The 26,074-nt window shown below is 35.5% G+C and overlaps 1 protein-coding gene across 23 annotated transcripts in view; it reads right to left on the minus strand.

Moving 5' to 3' along the window:
* The window catches only part of MYCBP2 (MYC binding protein 2), a 273,135-nt gene that overhangs the window by 102,803 nt on the left and 144,258 nt on the right, over positions 1 to 26,074 (minus strand). For all 23 annotated transcript variants that reach the window (XR_011259486.1, XR_011259485.1, XM_069601843.1 and 20 more), the window contains 10 exons: positions 23,977 to 24,169; positions 23,208 to 23,482; positions 16,162 to 16,383; positions 12,886 to 13,077; positions 10,529 to 10,735; positions 9,547 to 9,678; positions 7,370 to 7,548; positions 4,907 to 5,049; positions 3,407 to 3,507; positions 2,474 to 2,692 (listed from right to left, as the gene is read on the minus strand). Coding sequence is in view for 21 of the 23 variants with exons in the window: in XM_069601843.1 (XP_069457944.1) it covers positions 2,474 to 2,692; positions 3,407 to 3,507; positions 4,907 to 5,049; positions 7,370 to 7,548; positions 9,547 to 9,678; positions 10,529 to 10,735; positions 12,886 to 13,077; positions 16,162 to 16,383; positions 23,208 to 23,482; positions 23,977 to 24,169 (1,863 nt within the window). In the remaining 2 variants the exon portion in view is untranslated. The remainder of the gene's footprint in view (positions 1 to 2,473; positions 2,693 to 3,406; positions 3,508 to 4,906; positions 5,050 to 7,369; positions 7,549 to 9,546; positions 9,679 to 10,528; positions 10,736 to 12,885; positions 13,078 to 16,161; positions 16,384 to 23,207; positions 23,483 to 23,976; positions 24,170 to 26,074) is intronic.

Consider the following 26,074-nt stretch of genomic DNA (forward strand, 5'->3'; position numbering starts at 1 on the left):
GTCACCTGCATTACAGATAGACAAATACATAGACCTACATTACAGATAGCTTTACCGTCTGAGCCACCAGGGAAGCCCTAGAATAACCAAATGGTGCTAAAATTTGTTGAAAGACAGTATTTTTTACACAGTCTCTAACTCATGGATATCTACCCATAGACATTTTCAAAGGAAAAAAAAAGATGCTATTTTTTGGTGGAACTGTCATCTTAATCAAGTGACTAAGTACTTCCTGATGGGATACACTGAGGAGAACACAACAGGTTGCCACCCAAAATGCACAACCTGAGTCTATTCATTAAAAAATAATCAATGACATACAAATAAAACACTGATTGTATTCTTCAAAAATGCCAATCATAAAAGATGAAGAGAGGCTGAGGAACTCTTTCAGATTAAAAAGACAGAAGTGGCCTAACAACTAAATCCATGTTTGAATCGGAGAGGATCCTGTGCATGCGTGCTAAGTCACTTCAGTTGTGTCTGACTCTCTGCGACCCCGTGAACTGTAGCCCACCAGGCTTCTCTGTCCATGGGATTCTCCCAGCAAGAACACTGGAGTGGGTTACCATTTCCTTCTCCAGGGGATCTTCCTGATCCAGGGATTGAACCTGCATCTCCTGAGGCACCTGCACTGCTGGAAGATTCTTTACTGCTGAGCCACCAGGGAAGCCCAGTCTGGGTTTAAAAAAATTCTATGAACACCGATGGGAAAAATGGCAAATGTTCAAACCACAGCACTTTGAGAAAACGGCAGGTTTCAGATTGAGGCAGAAATGTGTAAGCCTCTTACAACATCTTATACCAGAGCCTATAACATCTTATACCAGACAGTAAGGATGCTACTGTCCTTAAGGATGACTACAGGGGGTGTGTCTAAAGGACTCAGGAGGAGTCTATCAAAAAAACACACAGTCCAATTTCTTAAATAAAATTCAAGGAAACAAAAAACAGAGAGATGGAAGGGGAACAATAGATTAAAAGAGACTTAAGAGACACAACCAATCATAATGTATGAATCTCATTTGGATTCTAATTCAAATATTTTAAAATGTACATATACAACAACATGAAGGAATTATTAGTTTTTTTAAAGAGTAACAAAGACATTATCTTTTATAGGTCCTTACATTTTTAGAGATACAAAAACATCCATGAATATGCTTTAAAACTATATTGTTACTGTTTAGTCACTAAGTCACGTGTGACTCTTTTGCAACCCAGTGGACTGTAGCCCTCTGTACATAGGATTTCCCAGGCAAGAATACTGGAGTGGGTTGCCATTTCCTCCTCGAAGGGATCTTCCTGACCCAGGGATCAAACCCACATCTCCTGCATTGTCAGGCAGATATTTTACCAATGAACCACCTGAGAAGCCCTTAATACAATATGAGAAGGGACAAAGAGAGTGGGGAATAAATAAGAGTTTGACCAATAGTTGATCACTGGTAACTGGGATGACGCACAAATGGGCTAAACTACACTGGTGCATCTTTTCATATGTTTACCATATTCTACAACAAAGAGCTGAATATTTTATAAATGGTAAAGAATACACCTGCCATTGCAGGAGATACAAGAGACATGGGTTGAATCCCTGGGTTGGGAAGATCCCCTGGAGTAGGAAATGGTAACCTGCTCCAGTGTTTTTGCCTGGAAAATTCCATGGGCAGAGGAGCCTGGCAGGTTATAGTACTTGGGGTCACAAAGAATTGGACATGACTGAGTGACTGAGTACCAAAACGTAAACTTGTAATTAAATTTAGTGGACAAATTCTCTTTCTTTCCCTTAATTTAAATGATACAATTGAGAAAGCAAGGAATAGGATTTTGAGTACTCTATAAAAACATTATATATATTTTATATGTACATTTTAACATTGTGTGTAGTATTATAAATCCTGCACTGGGTATATACATTTTCAGAGATCAGGCTGTGGTACAAACAATATCAGTCCAAAAAAATTGATTTTCATTTATTATTTTTTAAATTTTTTACTGAATTTGTTACAGTATTCCTTCTGTTTTTCAATGCCTTTTTTTTTTTTTTTTGGACTCTGATGCATGTGGGATCCTAGCTCCCTGACCAGGTAGCAAACCTGCAACCCTGCACTGGAAGGTGAAGACTCAATGACTGGACCACCAGGAATGTCCCCAAATATGTGATTTTTTTTTTCAATGTCAATGCTTATATCCACTATTATGATATACAATGTGCAGTTGAGCATTACACACAGCCTTGTACTTACAAAAAGATATGAAAATAATTTTCATAAACCCCATAAAAGTATACTATTTAACAGTAAAAATTCTGTCTTAAACCCTTTTGTGTGCTTGACAGTGCTAACCACCTGCTGATTCCCTATGCACAGAAGTTACACTTCTGAACAGAGGCTAAGTATCCTTCAAGATATCAATATAGAACATCAAATCAGGTTTTAAGTTTAAACTGTTCCTAGGAATCAGTGCCCACCTTGTAGTGCATGACACATGCAGGCTTATAGGGGTGCTCACTCTCTATGACAGCATAGTGATTAGAGGTCGTACAGGCGGACAGGCCTTGCTCAGGTTGATTTCCTGTGGTACTATCTGTTGACTGATTAGGATTGAAGGCAGGGGGTGCATACTTCTGATTCAGAATGGCAACTGAAGGAAGTAACTGTTGGACAAGTCCAAAGACTTCTACAGCCACCTAGTATAAAAAAGAATGATTAAGTGAGATAGTAAGTGTGAAAGTTGCTTTAAAGTTACTAGTTACTGTAACTGTTGATTAACCTTATTATTAAGAATTTCCATTTAGAGTTTCTTCTAGTTACGTTTTCACTCAAAGAGAAATTTGTACTATGGGAAAAAAAGATTTAGCTTAAAAGTCTTAGGTGTTACATGAATATAACCAAGTTTATATTTTTAAACCCTTCTGCCTTTCTGTAATCCGCAGTAAACTGGATTTTACTCAAAATTTATTATGCCAAAGGATCAGTAGTTTATAATTTCTTCCATGTCTTGAATATTTCACAATTTAACAACCTTTTTACATTGCTGTTTTTGTACAAAATGGAGGTTTGGCATCAACATTATAAATTTTAAAGGTCTTAGTTAACTTAAGCTTTCCTTACATATCATATTCTAAAATATATTTCTTATTTCCAGGTTCCTCAAATGTAAAGCCAACAAACAATACTATTACAAAGTAATACTATCACAAAACAATACGATTACAAAGTAAACTAGTAAGCGATACTAAGATCACAGTTAGTTGTTTAATAACTTCTACCATTTACATGTCTATCTACTTGTTACCTGTAACCCAGATGCCTGAAAGATTATCTTTAAAGGAAAGACACAAAGTCTAAATAAAATTACATTTACAAAAAAAGATTCAAAGTTAGAGAACTGAATCACACACCTTAGGAATAGCAGCAGCTACTGGTCCTATGTAGGCTATAATAAGGGGAAGCAGCATGGAAAACAGACTGGAAGAGCTAAGCAGTTCTGGAATGTCATCAGCTAAAAAAGGCATTAAAACTACAGTTAGAAAGCAATTTCACTGTAACATATATACAACTGTACTAAACCTGTATTCTAGTTTTCTGAGGAAAATTATAGTTGACATTGACCAGGTACTTATCAAGGACCTGGCACTATTCTAAGGGCTCTACACTCATTATCTCCATTAATCCTTACAATAAGGTTCTCTATTATCGCCCCTTGTTTAGAAGTGGAAACCAAGGCACATAGTGTTTAAGTACCTTACCCAAAATCATATATCTGTAAAATGACAGAACCAGAATTAGACCTCAGGGTTACAGTCATGATGTTAAACCAGTACTCTTGGTGCCATACATAGCTACACGTCTGAAGCCAGGTAAACAACATAATCTTTGTGTGCAGGTTACTCAACTGTAATGGAGGATAACATACTTCCCTCATCAGATGTTGTGATGATTCAGTGAGTTAACACCTGTAAAATGCTTAAAGAATGCCTGCAGACATAGCTAATACTCCAAAAATGTTTGCTGTTATTAGCTACACTGCCTTCTATGCTTCCCAAGGAAAGCACTGTGCTGATGGACATTTTATTTTTCCATGAGAATGGTGCTAGGAAGATAAGCTGAAGACCTCTCTATTAAGGGCCAATTATTTCTAGATATTTTTTTCTACATTTGCTGTTGCATCAGAACAGGCTGGGCATTGAGGTAAAAAATATAGTTTCCTCGTCCAGCCTAAGCTACTGGTTTGGATAGACCAAATACTCTTTATTTCCAGCAAATTTCTTACGTGATTTTGACATGCAACTACATTTAGGAACAAGTGTTATAGTGAACAGTAAGGTTTTTGTAAATTTAACTCTGCTGCAGTGTGGCAGTGGGGAAAAGGTGGCAGGGAGATTATTAGGATGTTATCCACCCATGAAAAAGAGGATGTGTGCTTGAACTACAGCAGCCTGAACTATGGGAGAACAGATAGAGAGAACAGAAACTGGAGAGTTTCCAGGGGAAGAACTTGCAAAACTCAATTTAGATAAGTGAATCTGGAAAGACGTTTGGGGTTGCCCAGACCTTTGGATGCATGGTGATGCTATTACAGAAAGAAAACCAGGTCTAAGGTGGAAAACAAAAAATTGTTTTTTAAACTACTAAAAGAGGCAAAGACTCAAGAGTTTTCCTCTTAATGGGCTAACTCAGAACACTACAGTGTAAAATAACTGCTTTGAAACATTTTAACAAATTTTGCATTAGTGTATGGAGAGCATGGCTGATCCAAAATGAATATGTGTATATGTGCAGACCTATAAGGGATCACTCTGGTATTTTACAAGGTAGTTCTTCTTTAGTAACTCTGCACATAAGTTGGAGAATAAAGAATCTAAAATATCACTATTAAGGAAGTAAAAAAACAATCTTACCGTCTACAGCAAGAGCTCTGTGCAAGAGGTCTTTTGCAGCTCGAACAACAGTGCTTACCACAGAGAGAGCTCTGCTACAGTTTTTATCTTCTTCATTGGCTTTACTTAGAAGTTGGGATTGTAAATCTCCATCAAATTCACTCCTGTAACATGAGTAACACGACAACATTTTACATAGTGGGTAAAACATGATCTAACTCTAGGAATCACATCTGGATCACAAGTTTAAATAATTAAGTTAAAAAATAGTAAATGTATAACTATATAGTTTCAAGGCATAACAGGGCTTCAAAGAAAAAAGCCACATAAGAGCTTAAAGTTATTTTATTTTTTTAAGTAAATAACATCATGACAGAACCACTATTTAAGCAAAGTCTTGAACTATATTTTCTAAAAAAAAAAACCTGGAGGAACTGGGAGAAGAGTAGTCAGGCCAAAAGAACAGTAATTTGAAGGTTCAGACAGGAACAAGATGGGTGAGATCAAGGAATAGAATGAAGACAAGTGTGACGAGAATGAAAGGAGAAAGAGTGAAAGGTGACAGGTGGCTAAGGCAAACAAGAGTCAGGTCACACAAGTAAAGACTTCACATCTCATCCTGGAATGGGAAAGGGGAGCTATGAGGGGAAGGTGAGCAAGGGCTCACCTAAAGACTTGACAGGATTTATATTTCGCTGAGGTCACTCTGGCTGCAGGGTGCAGGACAGAGTGTAAGAGAGCTCAGTGAAAAGAGAGGTTTAGAGGCTAGTTCCTTTCGAATCCAGTTATCCAGGTGGTTACTCAAGTCGAGGTGGAGATGGTTTGGGCTTGATGTTAATGATAGGAGTGGGAGAAAAGGTCAGATTTAGGCCAAGACTTACTGATGCAAAGTGTGAGGGTAAGATAGGCATTGGATGGGGAGGAACACTGGATGGAGACCTGCGGATGGGGAGGAGTTTCACCCAGATGCCTGTTAGCCAGCCTCAGAGAGGATGTGTGTGTGTGGTACGGTGGTTAAAGGTAGGTCACCTGCAGTCCAGTCTCCTGGCTACAAATCCCAGGACCACAGCTTACTGAAAGTGTGACTGCAGCAAGTCGCTGAGTCACTCCGGGCCTCAGGTCCCTCATCTGTAAAGGAGGGATAGGAAATTGCACACCCCACGGAGTTCCTGCAAGGACTGGCTGAACTGACACAGGGTGAGCACTCAGAGCACCGTATGGCAGAAAAGAGTGCTCAGGACACAGGACCTCTAATCACCATCTCCCTTACCATCACCCTGATGAAATTCAGAGGGGCCTGGATATTCACTCCAGGGCTCAGAGGAGCTAGGCGCTAGAGACGCAGACTTGGCAGACATCAGAATAACACGGCTTTCCCAGTTAAGTGATTTTAATATTTTAAAACTAAAAATGAAAGCGAAGGATACTTAAATCTTTGTGGAAAATATCAAAATATAAACATTGCATTTTGTATAATGTATAAATTCTGGAAAGCAGATGCTTTTAAGGGATTCTCCATCTTTTTTATCTTTAGCGCATGATGTGGTTTCTAGTCTACACTCTGACAGAGAGAAAAATGTACTGTTTGTTGTGAGGCTATGTAACAGAAAAGGGTTTTCATTACGGTGAAAGGACTAGAAAGCTTTTGTGTGTCAGCAGCAACATGCCACTATAGAGCTATTTGTGCCTACTATTTCTATTCTATTTTACACAGAGAAAGAAAGCAGATCCTCAGGACAGAAAGCAGTTAGGACAGAAGTGTCCTAACTGCCAAGGCAGTGTCCCCAGATTGTTTGTGAAGGAAAAAGGAAGCAGTAAGCCTCTGAAACCTATGGGCAACTTCAGTGATTTGCTGTCAAGTCAGATTGAGGACAAATGTGGTGAATGCTACTCACTACTACCTATGGTTCCAGCTAAGCTGTTAAAAGAAAAATGTAGACTCAGTGAGAAATGTATATTTAAAAGTGTTTTTAAACTCAAAATTATTGTAATTCTGTTTTTCACTGTTTACATAAGGAATGATTTTTGTTAAACACATTATTACAAATACATTATTACATACTCTAGGGCTACAAGGACTAGATTCACAGACACCAAAACACTCTGCAGAAAGGATAGCTGGATCAAGGTAACAACAGCACTTTGGCAGAGTTGATTTCCTCGTTAACTTTTGGCATTTAAAATAAATAAATTCCATTAAAATTTGGCCACAAATGCAGACCACAAAACTATAAAAGGGACAACAAAAAGCATATATACCCTGTACATAAACATTTCAAAAGGAAATAATGACAAAGAACATTTTAAAGTAAACACTGAATTTATATATTAAAATGAGACCTTTTTGTACAAATTAGCATGTGCAAGGAAGATACACTGTGCAATTTAATTATCACCGCCCATTTAGCCTCTTGTACCTTGGTAGTAAAATGCACATGTTCTGCTGCTGTCGAGTAGTCAGCCCTGATCTCCATACACACCTACCTGTAGTAGAGTATCTGGGGAATCTGTCCTCTGGTTTGATTTGTGCCATTACTACTCAAACTGCACGTACTGAATGTGAACGTCACGCCATCAGGGCACTGAACCGTGGTCATTCCTCCATCTCCATTGGCTGTGCGGCTTCCATAGTTCCTCAGGCGCACAGCGTACTTAACATTTTCCTTCACAATAAAGATGTAAAGCATGTTTATACTTATTTACAATGTACAAGGATACAGTAATATAAAATGAACTCTAGTAGTAAACTGGGCAAATACATGTGGCCCTTGAGCATCATGGGTGTGAACTGCATGCGTCTGGTACACAGAATATTCTTCAACAATAAATACTACAGTACTACACGACCCAAGGTTGGCTGAATCAAAACATGTATAACCAGCATTTTTGTTTTGTTCAGTTTCTAAGCTGTGTCTGACTCTCTGCAACACCATGGACTGCAGCAGGCTTCTCTGTCCTTCCTATCTCTCGGAGTTTGCTCAGATTCATGTCCATCGAGTCGATGATGCCATCCAACCATCTCATCCTCTGCTGTGCCCTTCTCCTCCTGCCTTCAATCTTGCCCAGCATCAGGGTCTTTTCCAACGAGTCAGCTCTTCACATCAGGTGGCCAAAATATTGGAGCTTCTGCTTCAACATCAGTCCTTCCAATGATAATATTCAGGGTTGATTTCCTTTTAGGATTGACTGGTTTGATCTCCGTGCTGTCCAGGGGACTCTCAAGAGTCTTTTCCAGCACCACAGTTTGAAAGCATCAATTCTTTGGCACTCAGCCTTCTTTATGGCCCAACTCTCACATCTGTCCATGGCTACTAGAAAAACTATAACTTTGGCAGACCCAGCATAGGTAGGTATAAAAAGGGCTGACTGTAAGTTATACTTGAATTTTCCACTGTGAGAAGGGTCAATACCTCTAATTCCCACATTGTTCAAGGGCCAACTGTATAAAGAATGTCATATTTATACACAATTTGGTTAAATGAGTTTTTAGTAAGTCAAGCAGGGTAATAATTAACACTTACTGATGTTTATTACTTAACAGAAAACTTTCTGTGATTTACTTAAATTAATCCTTAAAATGGTCTCATAAGGTTAAGTCCCATTATTACCCCTATTTTACAGATGAGGAATCTGTGGTACAGAGAAGGTAAGTAATTTGCCAAAGTCACACAACTAGTAAATAGTGATGAAGTAGGATTTAAATACAGTGTAACTCTAGCATCTGCTTTTAATCCCACTGTAAAGAATATTAGCCATATTAAAAGATTTTGAATACATGAATTTAGATTTTCCTTTGCTAAGTTTAACTTTTAAGCTTGTTTTAAATATAGGAAAAATACAATAATGAGTTCATTATAATTTTAAGAGAGACAGAAAGAGACAGGCAAACATGGGAAAATATATCTGTAAGACAAAACAAGATTCACTTGTATAAAAAATATGATATAGATATTGGTGCCTAACAATCAAAGACATAAACTTCATAATGATGTTTTTTGTTTTTTTAGTATCATATATCTTTTTGATGAAGTAACTATTTAAGTTACCTCATCCAAAACTCAGCTGTGTAATGAAAATTATTATGGTTGGATTCAGAATTACTCTATTATTACTTTAATATGAAGTAAAATTTGTTTTCCTAATAGTTATTTACTGCTAGACAATTAAGTTATATACAATAATAATAGCTTTAATAGTTAACACTATTTGTTAAGACCACTTGTTCTTTAAATGAGTTCTCGCACAATGAGAAGAAAAAATAGGAACTAATATTTATTGAATTTCTATATTGTGCTAGACACTGAGGCAAGTACTCTCCTCCATTTCTTAATTTAATCTGAACAATGTTACAATGGAGGTATTATCCTTCCCAACCTATAGATCAGTCTCAGAGTGGGCAAGTGATGACATGTCCAACATCTCAGAGCTAATATTGGGAAAAGCAAGTATCTGAAAGCTAGGTTTATTTGACTCCAAAACCTACGGCTACTTTCCACTATATCAGACTTTAACCTTTTGCATAAGTAGAGTACAATACAGTAACACATTAGGGATACAGTCAATACTGTATTTAAAGGACCACAAAAACTTTTTATCATTGTTTTTACATAAACTCATAATAATACATTCCATTTACAAACTAAACACATTGTTAAAATTACCTTTAAAGGAACAACTTTGTCAAGTCTGATTTCAGCTATATCACTGGGTGAATCATCTGTTGTGTAAGTTCCTTTGACTAATTCTAGAGATGTCCATCTGTGAGAATGAGTTGAATCCCCTGCATGCTCACTCTAATTAAAACAAAACAAAGCCCGCACATATTCTTAATTTCATTAAATGAACAATTTTGACTTATAATCAATTACTGTTTTTAAGCAGTCTATTTTCTTGCATATAAAATTATTATCCATTAGCACTCATCCATATAAACTAAAGAAAGCATTTTTGGTCCTCTATTCATTTGTATTCATTTTCTGAACTATCTGCAAATTATATCATACACAGGCTTTTCTCATCTGTCTTAAAATGATTTCCTCTTCTTCATCAGAATGCTATATCTAATTACAGAGTTTAAGGAAACAATTAACTGAATTAACTGCTTAAGAGAAGCAAAATACAGATAGCCTTATTTATTAGCAAGTGATTTACATGCTACTTGTCTCATTTTAATAAAACTTTATGAAACTTAGGCGCTTTAAAAAATCTATAGTGGATACAGCAAGATAAAGCTAATTCAACCAACAACATTCTTTACTATTAATCATCCATTAGCACTCTTGACAAAACTGCTTAATCACTGACGGGGTAATAATATCAGTCTGAATACTGTTCTTATTTTCTGAAATATTACAATAGTAAAAAAAAAAATTACTCAAGATTTATAATCTGAGGCCTGGTTACATAATTTCTCATTTTCACTTAAAATCTTCCCTGGTAGTGCAGAAAACATGACGCAGGAGCGATCCAAATGGTATATAAACAATCAAGAAGAATTGCTCCCTTTAAATTCCTCTAGCGTTGCCCATCTATGACTAATCTGCTAAACTGCACTATCTGGCTCTGGACCACCGCACTATTATAATGATGTATGTCCTGACACACAACCCACACACCCAAATGCATACTCAGAGTGGCACTTACATCATCAACCAACACCTCTAATTCATATTCATGAATTCCACCTCCTCCATAGACAGAAAAACCGACCACAACTATTCCAGGCTTGTCTACCGAAAAACAGATGGCATCTGGGGACCCATTCCCGGTGTTCCAACTTCTCCCCTGACTTGTCTTTGTGAATCGGTTAGCACTGGCTTTAACAGAGTGGAGAGAATTAAGGCCGTCAACCTGTAAATGACAAAAGTAAAAATATCAGTAGTCTGTACCTAAGTGTTACTAACATGCCTTTAACAAAACTATTCAAAAGTTTCTAAGGAGTTCAATAAAATAACCTACCTTTAACAAGAGGGTTTAAACCTCTCTAAAGGTATATTCCATTAAGAGATTAACCAGGAATAAAATCAGACTATATCACTCTAAATTCACAAATCAGTGTCTTTTTAGTCAAATTATACATTTAACTTAATTTATAATGTCAGAACTATAAACTTGTAAGTTATCACAGTCGTAACATGTGAACAAATTATCACTCACTTTGCAAAGAGATACCAATATTTTTAAGACCAATAGTTTTCAAACTATGCTGCACAGAACTCTAGGACAGATGAATATTCAAGAAAGAGGTGGACTGAGGTTCCTCTTTTCAGTCAGACCATCCTTCCTCTTATCTGTGAGTTTCAAGCTAAGACTCCATTGCAGAAAATGTTCTATGCCTTAAGTCTGAATATCACTAATGTATATCATAATAACTTGGTAGTCAGTATGGGAAAATACACATATACACAAGAACTACATCATTAATTACAGACTTTGATTAGGGAGGATCAAAGCACTTATTTTTGGTTCAAAACTAGCTTTTTAATTACAAAGCCTATTTCTGCTCAAAGTTGGCTGCAGAAGTTTGGAAGAGCTACAAGAGGAAAAAATTTAAGATTCCAGCAAGCATTACAAACTCCTCTGAGAAAGAAAAAAGTATGGATATCTAAGTCAGGACCTTTAGAAACTCCCAAGGTTGTGAATTAGGCACTTGAAATTTTGGGCTTTCCTATTAAAAAAGTAAGTTCATAGGAGATTGATTACTAGATAGTAAATTTCTGAGAAATTAATGTATTCTGGGGACCAACACACTATAAACTTTCATCCAAGGTCTATAATAGTATAGGAGGGTAGTTTATTACAGGCTGAATGAACAAGTGAAAAGGAAAATTAAAATGTTCTGACAAGGGCTTCACCACCTCAACCAGGGTGAGACACTGAAATCTGCTCAGATGTGTGTAATCATTTAGAAATCCTAAAGACTTACCTCTCACTCTGAATCAGTAATGAGTGTAGACTGAATGGATCAAGTGAAAATAGACTCTTAAATAAATCTGAGAGTAAGAAAAAGTAAAGACTAGGAATTATAAAATTAAAATAGAGCAAAGACATTCCTTGGCAAGAAACCAGAGACTTGGGGTCACTGAGTACATAATAGTTATTAAACAGTCATTTGAATGATACAATGTACTGTACATTGTGACATAAAACCAATGTCTACTGTCTACTTTTTCAGAGAAAAAATAGAAACATTCACCAAATTCAGTCAAAACATTTAGATGAATTATAAAACAGTGAGCAGGACAGTGAAATGGTGAAAAATAATTACTTTAAAAAATGTAAAGGCACTTTGAAGATGTTGCAATGTAGTTTTCTCAAACATATTAATATTTGATCCTTTAAAGACTTTGTGATAATAATGGCTGTACAACAATGTGACTCCACTTAATACCACTGAACTGCACACATAAACATGACTAGAATGATTAATTTTTTGTTGTGTAATTTACTACGATTAAAAAAAAGAAAAACCTTTGTGATACAGGTTTCTTTAACCTGTATAATAACATAAAGATAACATATAAGATAATATAAAAATTATTATTATTCCCATTTTACACATGTGTTTGTCTATGGTAACCAAGTGAGCAGAGCTAAGGTCTGCACCTCTTCACGTTCTCCACCCCACACACTCATCATTAGTAGTCCTACTTCTACTTCCCATTACCCAGCAACGAGAACTATTTCTGCCTTCACTAGGACACGGTGGTGGGCTGTGCAATGAGGCAGTTAAGGGGAAATGGTATACTTTGTATTAGTGCAGCATCCCGGGTAAACTGCTGAGAGGGAGGAAGCAAGTAAGAGGAGAGAGGAGGTGTAAGGAAGTGGGGGTGGGGAATAAAAATTGAAAAAAAAAAAAAAAGGGACAAGCCAGCTTGAAACTATTTTCTTGATGAAAATTAGTTTCTATGAAGCCAAAATACATGAGGAAAAAAAGAAAAAGAAACAATGTGGAGCGCTGAAACATGTCCTCGTTATCCAGTATCAGAACACAACCTCACCTCAGATCCCAGGGCAGATGCGGTCAGTTCACTGACAATGCTGGCCAGCAACCCGCAGGTGTTGGAGACCAGGTGGGAGGAGAAGAGCTCATTTTCTCTCCTCAGGCTGTTTCTGACGGGGAGCACCACAATTACCAGCATTTTCTCCAGAACTTCACGGAAGCTTGTCATCCCAGAGATATTCTCTTCATTCTGTGACAAATGAAAAGAAAAAGTTCCCAGATAATTGCTTTATTTTCCTTCGCCTGAGTACTCAATTGCAAAATATTGTTTTCTAGAAGACACCTTTAAAACCCAGATTTGAGTCTTCATCTATGTATGCATCCAGCTGTATGTGGGCTCACCATGTCTACTTTTCATGTAGAAGTCCTTTCTCAAATTATTAGTCTCTAGATATCATAAAAGTACCACACATTTACAAAATGTCTGTGCTTTCATTAACCTTGAGTCATGTTCACTTACCCTCTTATTTGACTTTTCACTAACAATCATATGACAGAAAAAAAACCTCTTCCTATTTAAAAAGCTATTTCTGCAGGACAAGATTCCAAACTGAGATAATTATTTCTGATATGCAATAATTCCCAGTATGAAATAATATAATGACTACTGATTTAAAGGCAAAGCAATTGAGCAATAATCTATATAATCTGTTTTCTAATACAATTATTTCTGTACATGTATGGGACAAAAATATGGAACTGTACAATGAATTGTGCAGTTTTACAATTCTTACTATATTTGATTTCAGAAGTGAAGATAAGAAATTTCCACCCCTACAAATGAAAAACTTTCAAAATAAGAAATTAGTCCCATTAAAGACCAATGGGAAAATACTTTTTTCCAGGAAAAAGGAGAAAAGATGAAGCACCCTCAACATAATATGCACAATCTTTCTCTCATACTTTAATAATGTCCAATCTTAGGCTAAAAATAGTCACTTAGAGATATTCTTCAATCTTTAAGTTATTTCTACTATCTCTGAATTAAAATTACCATAACATTTAGGTCAGTATCTTAAGTAATTGGGTTTTTGTGGCTTTCACTCTCCAAAATCTTTACTTTCTGGGAACATCTCAGAAACTTAACTTTGGATAAAACTCAATTTCCAACAGTACTCCATAGTCAGTACTCTGGAAGGGCTTTCTTTGGGGGGTGGGGCATGGGGGATGCGTGGAATGCATTTATCTAGTTACATCCACTTAGTTTCTAACTAGTAATTAAAAGATTAATAAAAGAAACTGCCCATAAAATCTTAACATGGAGTCGAGTGTCAATGTATTTTAGTTAAAGGATACATATCTATAAAAAAGCACATTACTAGCCACTAATATTTTAGAAAAAGGGAACTCTTATTCACTAGTGGTGGGAGATGCAAGCTGACATTAGCCTTCTAGAAGGCATTTTGGCAGTTGGTAGCAAAATCTTAACATATTTTCCCCGACTTCAAATTTTTCCACACTTTAAGATTTATTCTGGAAAATTCACAGTGTATATAAATAAAAATTTAGTCAATGATATTTTCAGCAGCACTGTTTAAAATATTGAAATACTGGGAAAAATCTAAATATATTTACATAGAGGAAAAGTATTGAATGATTATATTATGCTATTCCCAAATGGTAGAATTCTATATTATCCATTAAAAAGCAAAATATACTAATCAGTATATACTGTCACAGATTAATAGATATGTGAATATGCAATTAATTTCAATAATTACCAAATGTTAGTAGTTCTAAAAAGCTTTTAATATCTTGAAGTTTTACTACACTTTTAAGGAAAACACTGCAACACTAAAGGGAATCCCAAAAGAAACACAAAGCTTATCTGTAACTTTATCACACAAACATTATCTTTACTTCTAGCATTCTCTTCCAAAATATGTATGTTTTTGCATACATATTTTACATAGTTTGTCACCAAAGTTGTCTATATACCTTGATTTTTTACTTTATTTTAAAAACTTAACAAACATCTGCCTTGATATTAAATGTAAAGTTATTTTTAATGACTGATAGAACCATATTTTATCAAGTTGACATATCCAAATTCAATTATTTCACTTAATGATAGATATTTAAGGCTCTAAGCCACTCACTTTTCCTTTTAATAATATATATATCTATATATAGCTTTAGTCTTCCAATTACTTCCTCAGGTAATTTCCTTTGCAAATATTCATCACACATACTACTGAATTAACAACTTATTTTTTAAAAATACCATTCCAGTTTAATGGGTCCTCAATTCAAGAGCTATATTGATCTTCTTAATTCTCATCTCAACTAGTACCTAATAAACGCCTAATAAATAGTAGGTACATGATAAATACTTGCTAAAAGGTCGAAAGAAAAGGATTACTTACACTACATAATGCTATAAACCATCTATAAGTTTAGTGGTTTCCTCACAATCTTACCAGCACAGCATTTTATAAAAGCAAAAGATTATTTTCCTGATATTTTACAAATATATTGATACCATCACAGAACTTTCATCTACGTTTAATTACTAGCTAAGACTGAAAAATTTCCCAGGTTGACTTACTCTCTAGAAGTCCTCATATTTATTTCCATCACTTCTGTGGGATCCTGCCAAAGTGCGATATTAACTGCAAATTTGCTTCCCATTCCACTATTGTCCTATTTTGTTTCTCTATGTCTCTGAAAATTTTCTCATAATTTTTCTGTTGCTTCAGTCACTAGAAAACTACTACTGTACAACAATTGGTATAACTGTTCTATTTTTATACCCTTTTTTCCCTTTAAAGATTACTTCTCATCAGCTTGGTAGTAGGTTTCCATGCATACTTAATTTTTCCCCACAATGCTTTCTAATATACCAGAAGCAATTACTAAGTAATGTTTCCTATGATTATTGTTTTATAATACTTATTTGAACATACCAAATTGTTGTAGAAAAAAAGTTTTAAAACTTATCTATTTCCCTAAAATTCTATCTTGGCAATCTAAAATATTATTTTAGAATGTAAAAGTTTGCTTATAGTATCTGCAATTTTTAAATGGTTTGGCAAAAAAAATACACAAGAATTTATCTCGTAAGTCTATCAAATTTTGCATAGGTTAGGGATCATTTAAAATTAAAAATTAAGAGAAAAGACTGCTCATTTACAGATAAACATGAGAAAATTTTTTTCTTAATTTTAACTCTTCTTGCAAAACTCATTATTTGGTAAATATCCACCAAGCTAAGTATGTTTCTATTTACAGTTTTATTACTTCAATATGGATGATATTTCAGAAAAAGACCTACCTGGCTGAGTTTTTCCATATGTGCTACCAAAAGGGGAAATCGGTGAACCAGTGTGGAGTCATTCTCTGTGCTAACTTGTTTAACAATTGACCGTAGCAATACTTCTCCATCATATGCAATAGGGAAGATAGAAGTCAGCTTAACAGATGTGTGACACAGAGCTGACATCACAGCTGCAAGGAGTCGGCTACTTGATGTCTTGAAGTTTGCCTCTTGGATATCCTTTTAAAAACAAAAAGGCAAACAACCTTAAATCATACTAACATTTTCTAGCACTAGGTCACTCTGTCTGGTTATAGGATAATACACTATTATTATCAATGCTTTTACGCACAATTGCTTAAATTACTACCCAATGAAGCTGGAAAATAACTAAATACAGCCAAGAAAAATCAGCTTCCTGTACTATTTATATGTTTGTAGACCCTAAGAATCACAGTCCTCTCTAGTACAATTTCTCAAAAATGATTTCATAAAGGTCCCAATTAGTATACAGTGAAAGTTATTTCCAGTAACAAGCACTGAAACCATTTCCCTCAAATAATAAATGACTTGTCAGTCGGTGCTATTATAAGAAGATATCTACCTCATGTTAATGTAGCTTAATGTTATTATGCCGCTGCAGCAGCTATTTCACTAAGATCACAAAATTATGTCATCTTATTACACAGTTTATTCAGAAAATTTATCACACTTGGCAAGATTTTATAAAAAAAGTATTAAAAACTTATCAACACAGGATATGCAGGATATACAGAGGATCATACAGTTTTGTCTCTCCATTCAGTTAATATGCTTGTAATAGCAACTCAAGTATCAATTATGTTAATTTTTAAATGTAAAACTAACCTTTCATTTCTAAAATAAACTCCAATTGCTATAATACACATTTTATTCACAATTCACAAAAGTTGTGTACACTGTACTTAGTTCATAAAGTATTTGTGTTACAAAGTCTAGCTGAGAGCAAAGCTAGTTTCTGTATGTTAAGACAATGTTTGTTAAAGTTAGCCTGTTCAGTAGCAAAAACCACCAGGTCAGAATGGGCAGGCTGAGACAGTGAAAGAGTAATTAAGTTGCACACTGATCCAGGCAATAACCCTACCCCAGGAAAGTAAGTGGTAAAATACATTATCCTGCTCCATGGCAGGGATGAACGTGGAGGACATTAGGCTAAGTGAGATAAGCCAGTCACAGAAAGATAAATATTACATGATTCTACTTTTTTGAGGAATTTAAAACTGTCAAACTCACAAAAGCAGAGAACAGAATGTTGGCTGTCGGCCTGAAGGGAGAGGAAATGGAGAATTGATGTCCAACAGGTATAAAGGTTCAATTATGAATGATGAATAAGTGCTAGGGATCTGCTGCACAACATTATATCTGGAGTAAACAGTATTGCATTGTGCTCTCAAAATGCGTCAGGAGGATACATTTCATGTTAGGTGTTCTCACAACAATGAAATAAAACTTTTTTAAGTCCAGTGAATATAAATTCAATATTAAAATAAGTTTAAAAAAATAATAAAATAAAAACAAAGTTGCCTACCCAAATCTCATTACCAGAAAAACCTTTTTAACTCCACTAGGATGCCCTGCTTCTGACAGTGAATTTTTTGGTGGTGCTGGAGGAGGGGGCATTAGTAATGCTAGAACTTCCTGTACAAAGGTAAGCAAAGGTGTGTACAACAGACGCCTTGTGCCTTGTTCCCAAACTTGGGGGAGCAACCAGTATTTCCCCATTAAGTAAGATATTAGATGCAGATTTTTTATAAGTATCTTTTAGTAGACTGGTATTTGTTGAGTTTTCATCAGTGAGTAAGGGATAATTGTCAAATACTTTTCATGTATCGCCTGAGAGGATCAGACAGTTTTTTTTTCTCCATTCGGTTAATATACTTGTAAATATCAATTACATTAATTTTTAAAAGCAAACCTAACCTTGCATTTCTAATATAAACTCCAGTTGGTATAATAATACACATTTTATATTGCTGGATTTGAGTTGATAATATTGTTAATATCTATCTTTCTAAGTATGTTTGTCTATAATATTTTTTCTTTCACAATCCTTGTCAGGTTTTATTTAGTATCAGGATGGGTGTAACTTGAAAAACTAGTTTGGAAGTGTTGCCTCCTATATTTTCTGAAAGAGTTTGTAAAGTCATTTCTTTCCTTTATGTTTAGTAGACTTCATCAATGGATATATTTGGGTCTAGGGTTTTCTTTGTGGTAAAATTTTAAATAATTCAATTTTTTTAATGGACATAAAAACATTCAGATTATTTTATTTCTTGTTGTGCCAGTTCTCGTTAAGTTGTAATTTTCAACAAATTTGTATACTTTATCTAAAGTGATAATTTATTGGTATAAAACTGTTTATAATATTCCCTTATAATATTTTAATGTTTGTTAGATATATAGGTATATTTCTAATTTCATTCCTGACAATGGTATTTTTGGTTTTTTCTTTCTCTCTCATCTCTCAGACTTCTAGGAGTTTAAAAATTTTATTTTCAAAGAACCAACTTTTGACTTTCTAATCTTCTCTATTTTCTATTTCATTGATTTTGATGTTCAACTTTTTTATTTCATTCCTTTATCTTTATTACTTTCTCCTTACATTGGGTTTGATTTGATCTTTCTAGCTTCCTAGAGTAGAGATTTAGATCACTGATGTTAAACTTTTCTTTTTTTGCTAGTAAAAATAATAAAAAGTATAAATTTTTCTCCAAGCAACACACTGGCTACTTCTCACAAACTGGGCTATATTTTTATCTTCATTGTGAAAATGTCTAATTTCCTTTGGAATTCTTCGATTTGCTGGTTACTCAGAAGTGTTGCCTACTTTCCAAATATTTGGTGTTTTCTTTGATATATTTTATTTTATTTATTTTTTTTAATTAGGTTTTTTTTTTAAATTTTAAAATCTTTAATTTTTACATGTGTTCCCAAACATGAACCCCCCTCCCACCTCCCTCCCCATAACATCTCTCTGGGTCATCCCCATGCACCAGCCCCAAGCATGCTGTATCCTGCGTCAGACATAGACTGGCGATTCAATTCTTACATGATAGTATACATGTTAGAATGCCATTCTCCCAAATCATCCCACCCTCTCCCTCTCCCTCTGAGTCCAAAAGTCCGTTATACACAGCTGTGTCTTTTTTGCTGTCTTGCATACAGGGTCGTCATTGCCATCTTTCTAAATTCCATATATATGTGTTAGTATCCTGTATTGGTGTTTTTCTTTCTGGCTTACTTCACTCTGTATAATCGGCTCCAGTTTCATCCATCTCATCAGAACTGATTCAAATGATTTCTTTTTTACGGCTGAGTAATACTACATTCTGTATATGTACCACAGCTTTCTTATCCATTCATCTGCTGATGGACATCTAGGTTGTTTCCATGTCCTGGCTATTATAAACAGTGCTGCGATGAACATTGGGGTACATGTGTCTCTTTCAATTCTGGTTTCCTCGGTGTGTATGCCCAGAAGTGGGATTGCTGGGTCATAAGGTAGTTCTATTTGCAATTTTTTAAGGAATCTCCACACTGTTCTCCATAGTGGCTGTACTAATTTGCATTCCCACCAACAGTGTAGGAGGGCAGAAATAAATGCAAAAGAAACAAAAGAGACCATAGCAAAAATCAACAAAGCCAAAAGCTGGTTCTTTGAAAGGATAAATAAAATTGACAAACCATTAGCCAGACTCATCAAAAAGCAAAGAGAGAAAAATCAAATCAATAAAATTAGAAATGAAAATGGAGAGATCACAACAGACAACACAGAAATACAAAGGATCATAAGAGACTACTATCAGCAGTTGTATGCCAATAAAATGGACAATGTGGAAGAAATGGACAAATTCTTAGAAAAGTACAACTTTCCAAAACTGAACCAGGAAGAAATAGAAAATCTTAACAGACCCATCACAAGCACGGAAATTGAAACTGTAATCAGAAATCTTCCAGCAAACAAAAGCCCAGGTCCAGACGGCTTCACAGCTGAATTCTACCAAAAATTTCGAGAAGAGCTAACACCTATCCTACTCAAACTCTTCCAGAAAATTGCAGAGGAAGGTAAACTTCCAAACTCATTCTATGAGGCCACCATCACCCTAATACCAAAACCTGAAAAAGATGTCACAAAAAAAGAAAACTACAGGCCAATATCACGGATGAACATAGATGCAAAAATCCTCAACAAAATTCTAGCAATCAGGATCCAACAACACATTAAAAAGATCATACACCATGACCAAGTGGGCTTTATCCCAGGGATGCAAGGATTCTTCAATATCCGCAAATCAATCAATGTAATTCACCACATTAACAAAGTGAAAAATAAAAACCATATGATTATCTCAATAGATGCAGAGAAGGCCTTTGACAAAATTCAACATCCATTTATGATCAAAACTCTCCAGAAAGCAGGAATAGAAGGAACATACCTCAACATAATAAAAGCTATATATGACAAACCCACAGCAAACATTATCCTCAATGGTGAAAAATTGAAAGCATTTCCCCTAAAGTCAGGAACAAGACAAGGGTGCCCACTTTCACCGCTACTATTCAACATAGTTCTGGAAGTTTTGGCCACAGCAATCAGAGCAGAAAAAGAAATAAAAGGAATCCAAATTGGAAAAGAAGAAGTAAAACTCTCACTGTTTGCAGATGACATGATCCTCTACATGGAAAACCCTAAAGACTCCACCAGAAAATTACTAGAGCTCATCAATGAATATAGTAAAGTTGCAGGATATAAAATCAACACACAGAAATCCCTTGCATTCCTATACACTAATAATGACAAAGTAGAAAAAGAAATTAAGGAAACAATTCCATTCACCATTGCAACGAAAAGAATAAAATACTTAGGAATATATCTACCTAAAGAAACTAAAGACCTATATATAGAAAACTATAAAACACTGATGAAAGAAATCAAAGAGGACACTAATAGATGGAGAAATATACCATGTTCATGGATCAGAAGAATCAATATAGTGAAAATGAGTATACTACCCAAAGCAATTTACAAATTCAATGCAATCCCTATCAAGCTACCAGCCACATTTTTCACAGAACTAGAACAAATCATTTCAAGATTTGTATGGAAATACAAAAAACCTCGAATAGCCAAAGCAATCTTGAGAAAGAAGAATGGAACTGGAGGAATCAACTTGCCTGACTTCAGGCTCTACTACAAAGCCACAGTCATCAAGACAGTATGGTACTGGCACAAAGACAGACATATAGATCAATGGAACAAAATAGAAAGCCCAGAGATAAATCCACACACATATGGACACCTTATCTTTGACAAAGGAGGGAAGAATATACAATGGAGTAAAGACAATCTCTTTAACAAGTGCTGCTGGGAAAACTGGTCAACCACTTGTAAAAGAATGAAACTAGATCACTTTCTAACTCCGCACACAAAAATAAACTCAAAATGGATTAAAGATCTAAATGTAAGATCAGAAACTATAAAACTCCTAGAGGAGAACATAGGCAATACACTCTCAGACATAAATCACAGCAGGATCCTCTATGATCCACCTCCCAGAATTCTGGAAATAAAAGCAAAAATAAACAAATGGGATCTAATTAAAATTAAAAGCTTCTGCACAACAAAGGAAAATATAAGCAAGGTGAAAAGACAGCCTTCGGAATGGGAGAAAATAATAGCAAATGAAGCAACTGACAAACAACTAATCTCAAAAATATACAAGCAACTCCTGCAGCTCAATTCCAGAAAAATAAACGACCCAATCAAAAAATGGGCCAAAGAACTAAATAGACATTTCTCCAAAGAAGACATACGGATGGCTAACAAACACATGAAAAGATGCTCAACATCACACATTATTAGAGAAATGCAAATCAAAACCACAATGAGGTACCACTTCACACCAGTCAGAATGGCTGCGATCCAAAAATCTGCAAGCAATAAATGCTGGAGAGGGTGAGGAGAAAAGGGAACCCTCTTACACTGTTGGTGGGAATGATATATTTTACATTTAACTTTGAATTTAATTCTACTGTGGTTTGAAAACACCTTAAGATCTTAATCTGATAAAATATACTAAAACTTATTTTGTGGCCTAGCATACAATCTACCTCTGTGAACATAACGTGTATACTTAAAAGAATATGTACATTGAATCTGCACATTCTATTCCGTAAATATCAGTTCTTCTGTATCTGAACTGATTTTGTTGTCCAGTGGTTCTATTAATTACTGAAAGAGTTCTATGTTTTATTAATTATGCATAGTCACCAACTATCAATGTGATTTGTTTACTTCTCCTTTTAGTTCTGCCAATATTCTGCTCAGGTGTTTGAAACTAATTTGAGGCATACACTTTTATTAAAACTGCAGTTCCCTCATGAGTGAATGAATGACATCAGCATGCAAAGTCATTCACAGTCCCTCTCCTGACTGTTCCGGAGATATGGGAGTAGCAGGAGCTACCATAAGTGCCCTTGCTCTCACACACATGCTCACTAATATATTCAAAAAGCAACCCAGCATCTGAACAACGTGCTTGCCAATTCAGTAATTGAGAAAGGATAAAGCAAATAGAAAGTTTTGTTTACCTTTGATTATTTAAGTCACACATACCAAAATGATTTCCTAATTTACCTTTTATACAAGGGAAAGGCTAAGGCAACGGAAATGTATTTTCTTTGAAAAGTATTAAGTAATATATCATATTTTCAGCTGCTGCTGCTGCAAAGTCGCTTCAGTTGTGTCCGACTCTGTGCAACCCCATAGACAGCAGCCTACCAGGCTCCTCTGTCCCTGGGATTCTCCAGGCAAGAATACTGGAGTGGGTTGCCATTTCCTTCTCCAAGGCATGAAAGTGAAAAGTGAAAGTGAAGTCGCCGAGTCGTGCCCAACTCTCAGCAACCCCATGGACTGCAGCCTACCAGGCTCCTCTGTCCATGGGATTTTCCAGGCAAGAGTACTGGAGTGGGTTGCCATTGCCTTCTCTATATTTTCAGCTAACATTTTACAAACTTAAAATTACCTGATCCAAACAATTCAGCAGGTCACAAAGGCAAGCCCATTGTAAGGCAGGAGTTGGATAGAAAGAATGGAAACAGGCAGTGAAGGTATTATGACACTCCTGAAGGACAGCTTCTAGGAGACTCAAGGGTTGACTGAGATATCCTTGGGGGTCATTATCCAGTTTCACCATGCAGTGGTCAACTCCTTCGGACAAAATTTTTCTTAACAAAGTTCTGGTTTTTCCAATACATTCTGCTAATTTGCTAGTTTCTTCTACAACAGCTTTTCCTGTAGCTTTAAGAGGAGAAAGCAGATAAATAATTAATTAGGATAATAAATATGCATGAAAACACTCAATAAATTTCAAGTAACTTCCTATATGGCTATTCATAACCTAGAAGTGAAACAAGAGAGATCACATGTTGGTTCAAAAGTATTTTTTTTTTTAATCTAAATTAGGACAAAAAAACTTCTAGTGGTTGCAGCATTTAAGTCCAAATCAGTCATTCAAAATATTCCAATTTGACAGAATCTGTTTAAAATAACACTTTATTAGAGTAGTTAACTTTAGCCGAATATGACTTTTTGTTATCAGAATGACATATAATCTATTATATTGTTTATAAGTAAATATGAGCATCACAACAAGCCAACCTTTTCCACTCAACTCAGAAGCAGGTTAAATAAAGGCAGTTGGGGATTTTAAACTCATGGTAATCCCTATGCAAACCTCCTCAATGTCTCAAAACATTGTTTCCCCTTAGGTCATTAAAAAAAATGCATCATACCTGACACTGGGTAAATTTCACAGGTATAGACACGCAATAACCTCAGACAACAGGTTCCCACAAAGCGCAGTCTCTCTAAATCTAGAAGCGTAGCTGTAAACTGGAATCCTTTTAATCCTCTAAGTTCTTCAACTCCTAAGACTAAGGTGGTCCAGCTCCAGTGAAGAATACTCAACAATGACTCAAAACATTCCTAATCCAGAATATGAGAAAACAGACACCAATTAGTTTAAGTTGTACCATAGGTTGACTCAAATGGAAAGATGACATTCAACTTGAAAAGTTAATCTTGAGGTTTCTACTGAGTTTCATAACCCAAATAATAGAAATTCTATTAGTTCATTCATTAAATGACCATTAGGAACATCTTTGAAGCTTGACAAAAATAAAAAATAATTTACTCTATGTCTACATATTAAATTTTACAATACAAACTATAGCCAAATCTTGATAAACAAGTTAAAAGGAGATTAAAATTGACTATGAAATACAAAAAACACTTATTTGGGTCTTCAAAAATTCTAGAATATGGGTTTAGGGTGGTGAGCATAGTTTGCCATTCCAGTTGGCCTGCAGGTTTTATGATGCTTACATGATGATGGATACAACACGAATCTCAAAGTAAATCTCATCTCTACCAAATATCAGTTCTCTGGTGTGACAGTACCAAGAATAAAGGTTTGTAGTTTAAGTTTTTAAAGAAATGAATGAATAAATTTATTCTACAAAGATTATAATTACAATTACCTAATGACCACAAAACCACTTAGACATTAATATGAAAGAATTTCCAGGCACACAAAAAAAGAGATCACTGAAAAAGACATAACAAAGGCAAAGATACTTATTGGATCAAAAGATACCAAACCCATCTTAATACTGAAAGGAGGTCAAGGAACCAAGGAGCCAAAACTCTTAAGAGTTCCTTATTCAAAGTGCCCCTTCTGTTAGAAGGTGTATTTGACTTGATATATCCAAATTTAAATGAGCCCACTTCCACTAGAAATATTCAGAGAAGTACGTATCAAAGACATGTATGTACAGACATGAATATAAAACCAACCCTCTGTATTCAAAGGTTTCACACCTGCAGATTCAACAAACCAAGGGTCAAAACTATTCAGGAAAGAAAATTTCCAGAAAGGTCCAAAAAGCAAACCTCGAACGTGTGGCATGCCAGGGATTATTTATATAAGTTACATTGCATTAGGTATTATAAGTAAGCTAGAGCTGACTTAAAGTATACAGCTGACTTAAAGTATACAGGAGGATTTGTGTAGGTTACACACAAATGCTATGCCATTTTATATAAGGAACTTGAGCATCTAGGAATTTTGGTATATGTGGGGGGTCCTAGAACCAATCCCTCCTTCAAGGACCAAGAGACAACTATGTAAAAGTAAAAAATGAGATACAAACAATCCTTTGATAGGAACAGAATTGGATAAATTAGAGTACATCAATCTGCTGGGAATTCCTTGGCCGTCCAGTTGTTAGGACTCTGATTTTTCACTGCCGAAGGCCCAGGTTCTATTCCTATTTGGGAAGTAAGATCCCCCTAGCTGTGTGGCACAATAAAAAAAAAAGCATTCTATGGAACACCATTCTATGGAATACACCATACACCATTCTATGGAATACTATGCAAACATTAAAAAATTCAGACAGAGCTCATGTATCAACATAGAATATCTGTAGTATGTTACTTGCTCAGTCATGTTCAATTCTGTGTGACCCCTTAAACTGTAGCGGGCTAGGCTCCTCTATCCTTGTAATTCTCCAGGCAAGAATACCAGAGTGGGTAGCCATTCTTTTCTCCAGGGGATCTTCCTGCCCCTGGGATCAAACTTGGGTCTCCTGCACTGCAGGTGGATTCTTCACCATCTGAGCCACTAGGGAAGCTCGTATATTTGATGAAACTTTTCATCATCAATCTCACTCCTTTGCATATATCCAGAGAAAACCATTAATTTGAAAAGATACATGCATCCCAATGTTCATAGCAGCACTATTTACAACAACTAAGACATGGAAGCAGCCTAAATGTCCGTTGACAGATGAAGGAATAAAGATGTAGTGTGTATACAAGATACACACA

Source organism: Ovis canadensis, chromosome 10, assembly GCF_042477335.2.
Source record: "Ovis canadensis isolate MfBH-ARS-UI-01 breed Bighorn chromosome 10, ARS-UI_OviCan_v2, whole genome shotgun sequence".
Classification (NCBI taxonomy): domain Eukaryota; kingdom Metazoa; phylum Chordata; class Mammalia; order Artiodactyla; family Bovidae; genus Ovis; species Ovis canadensis.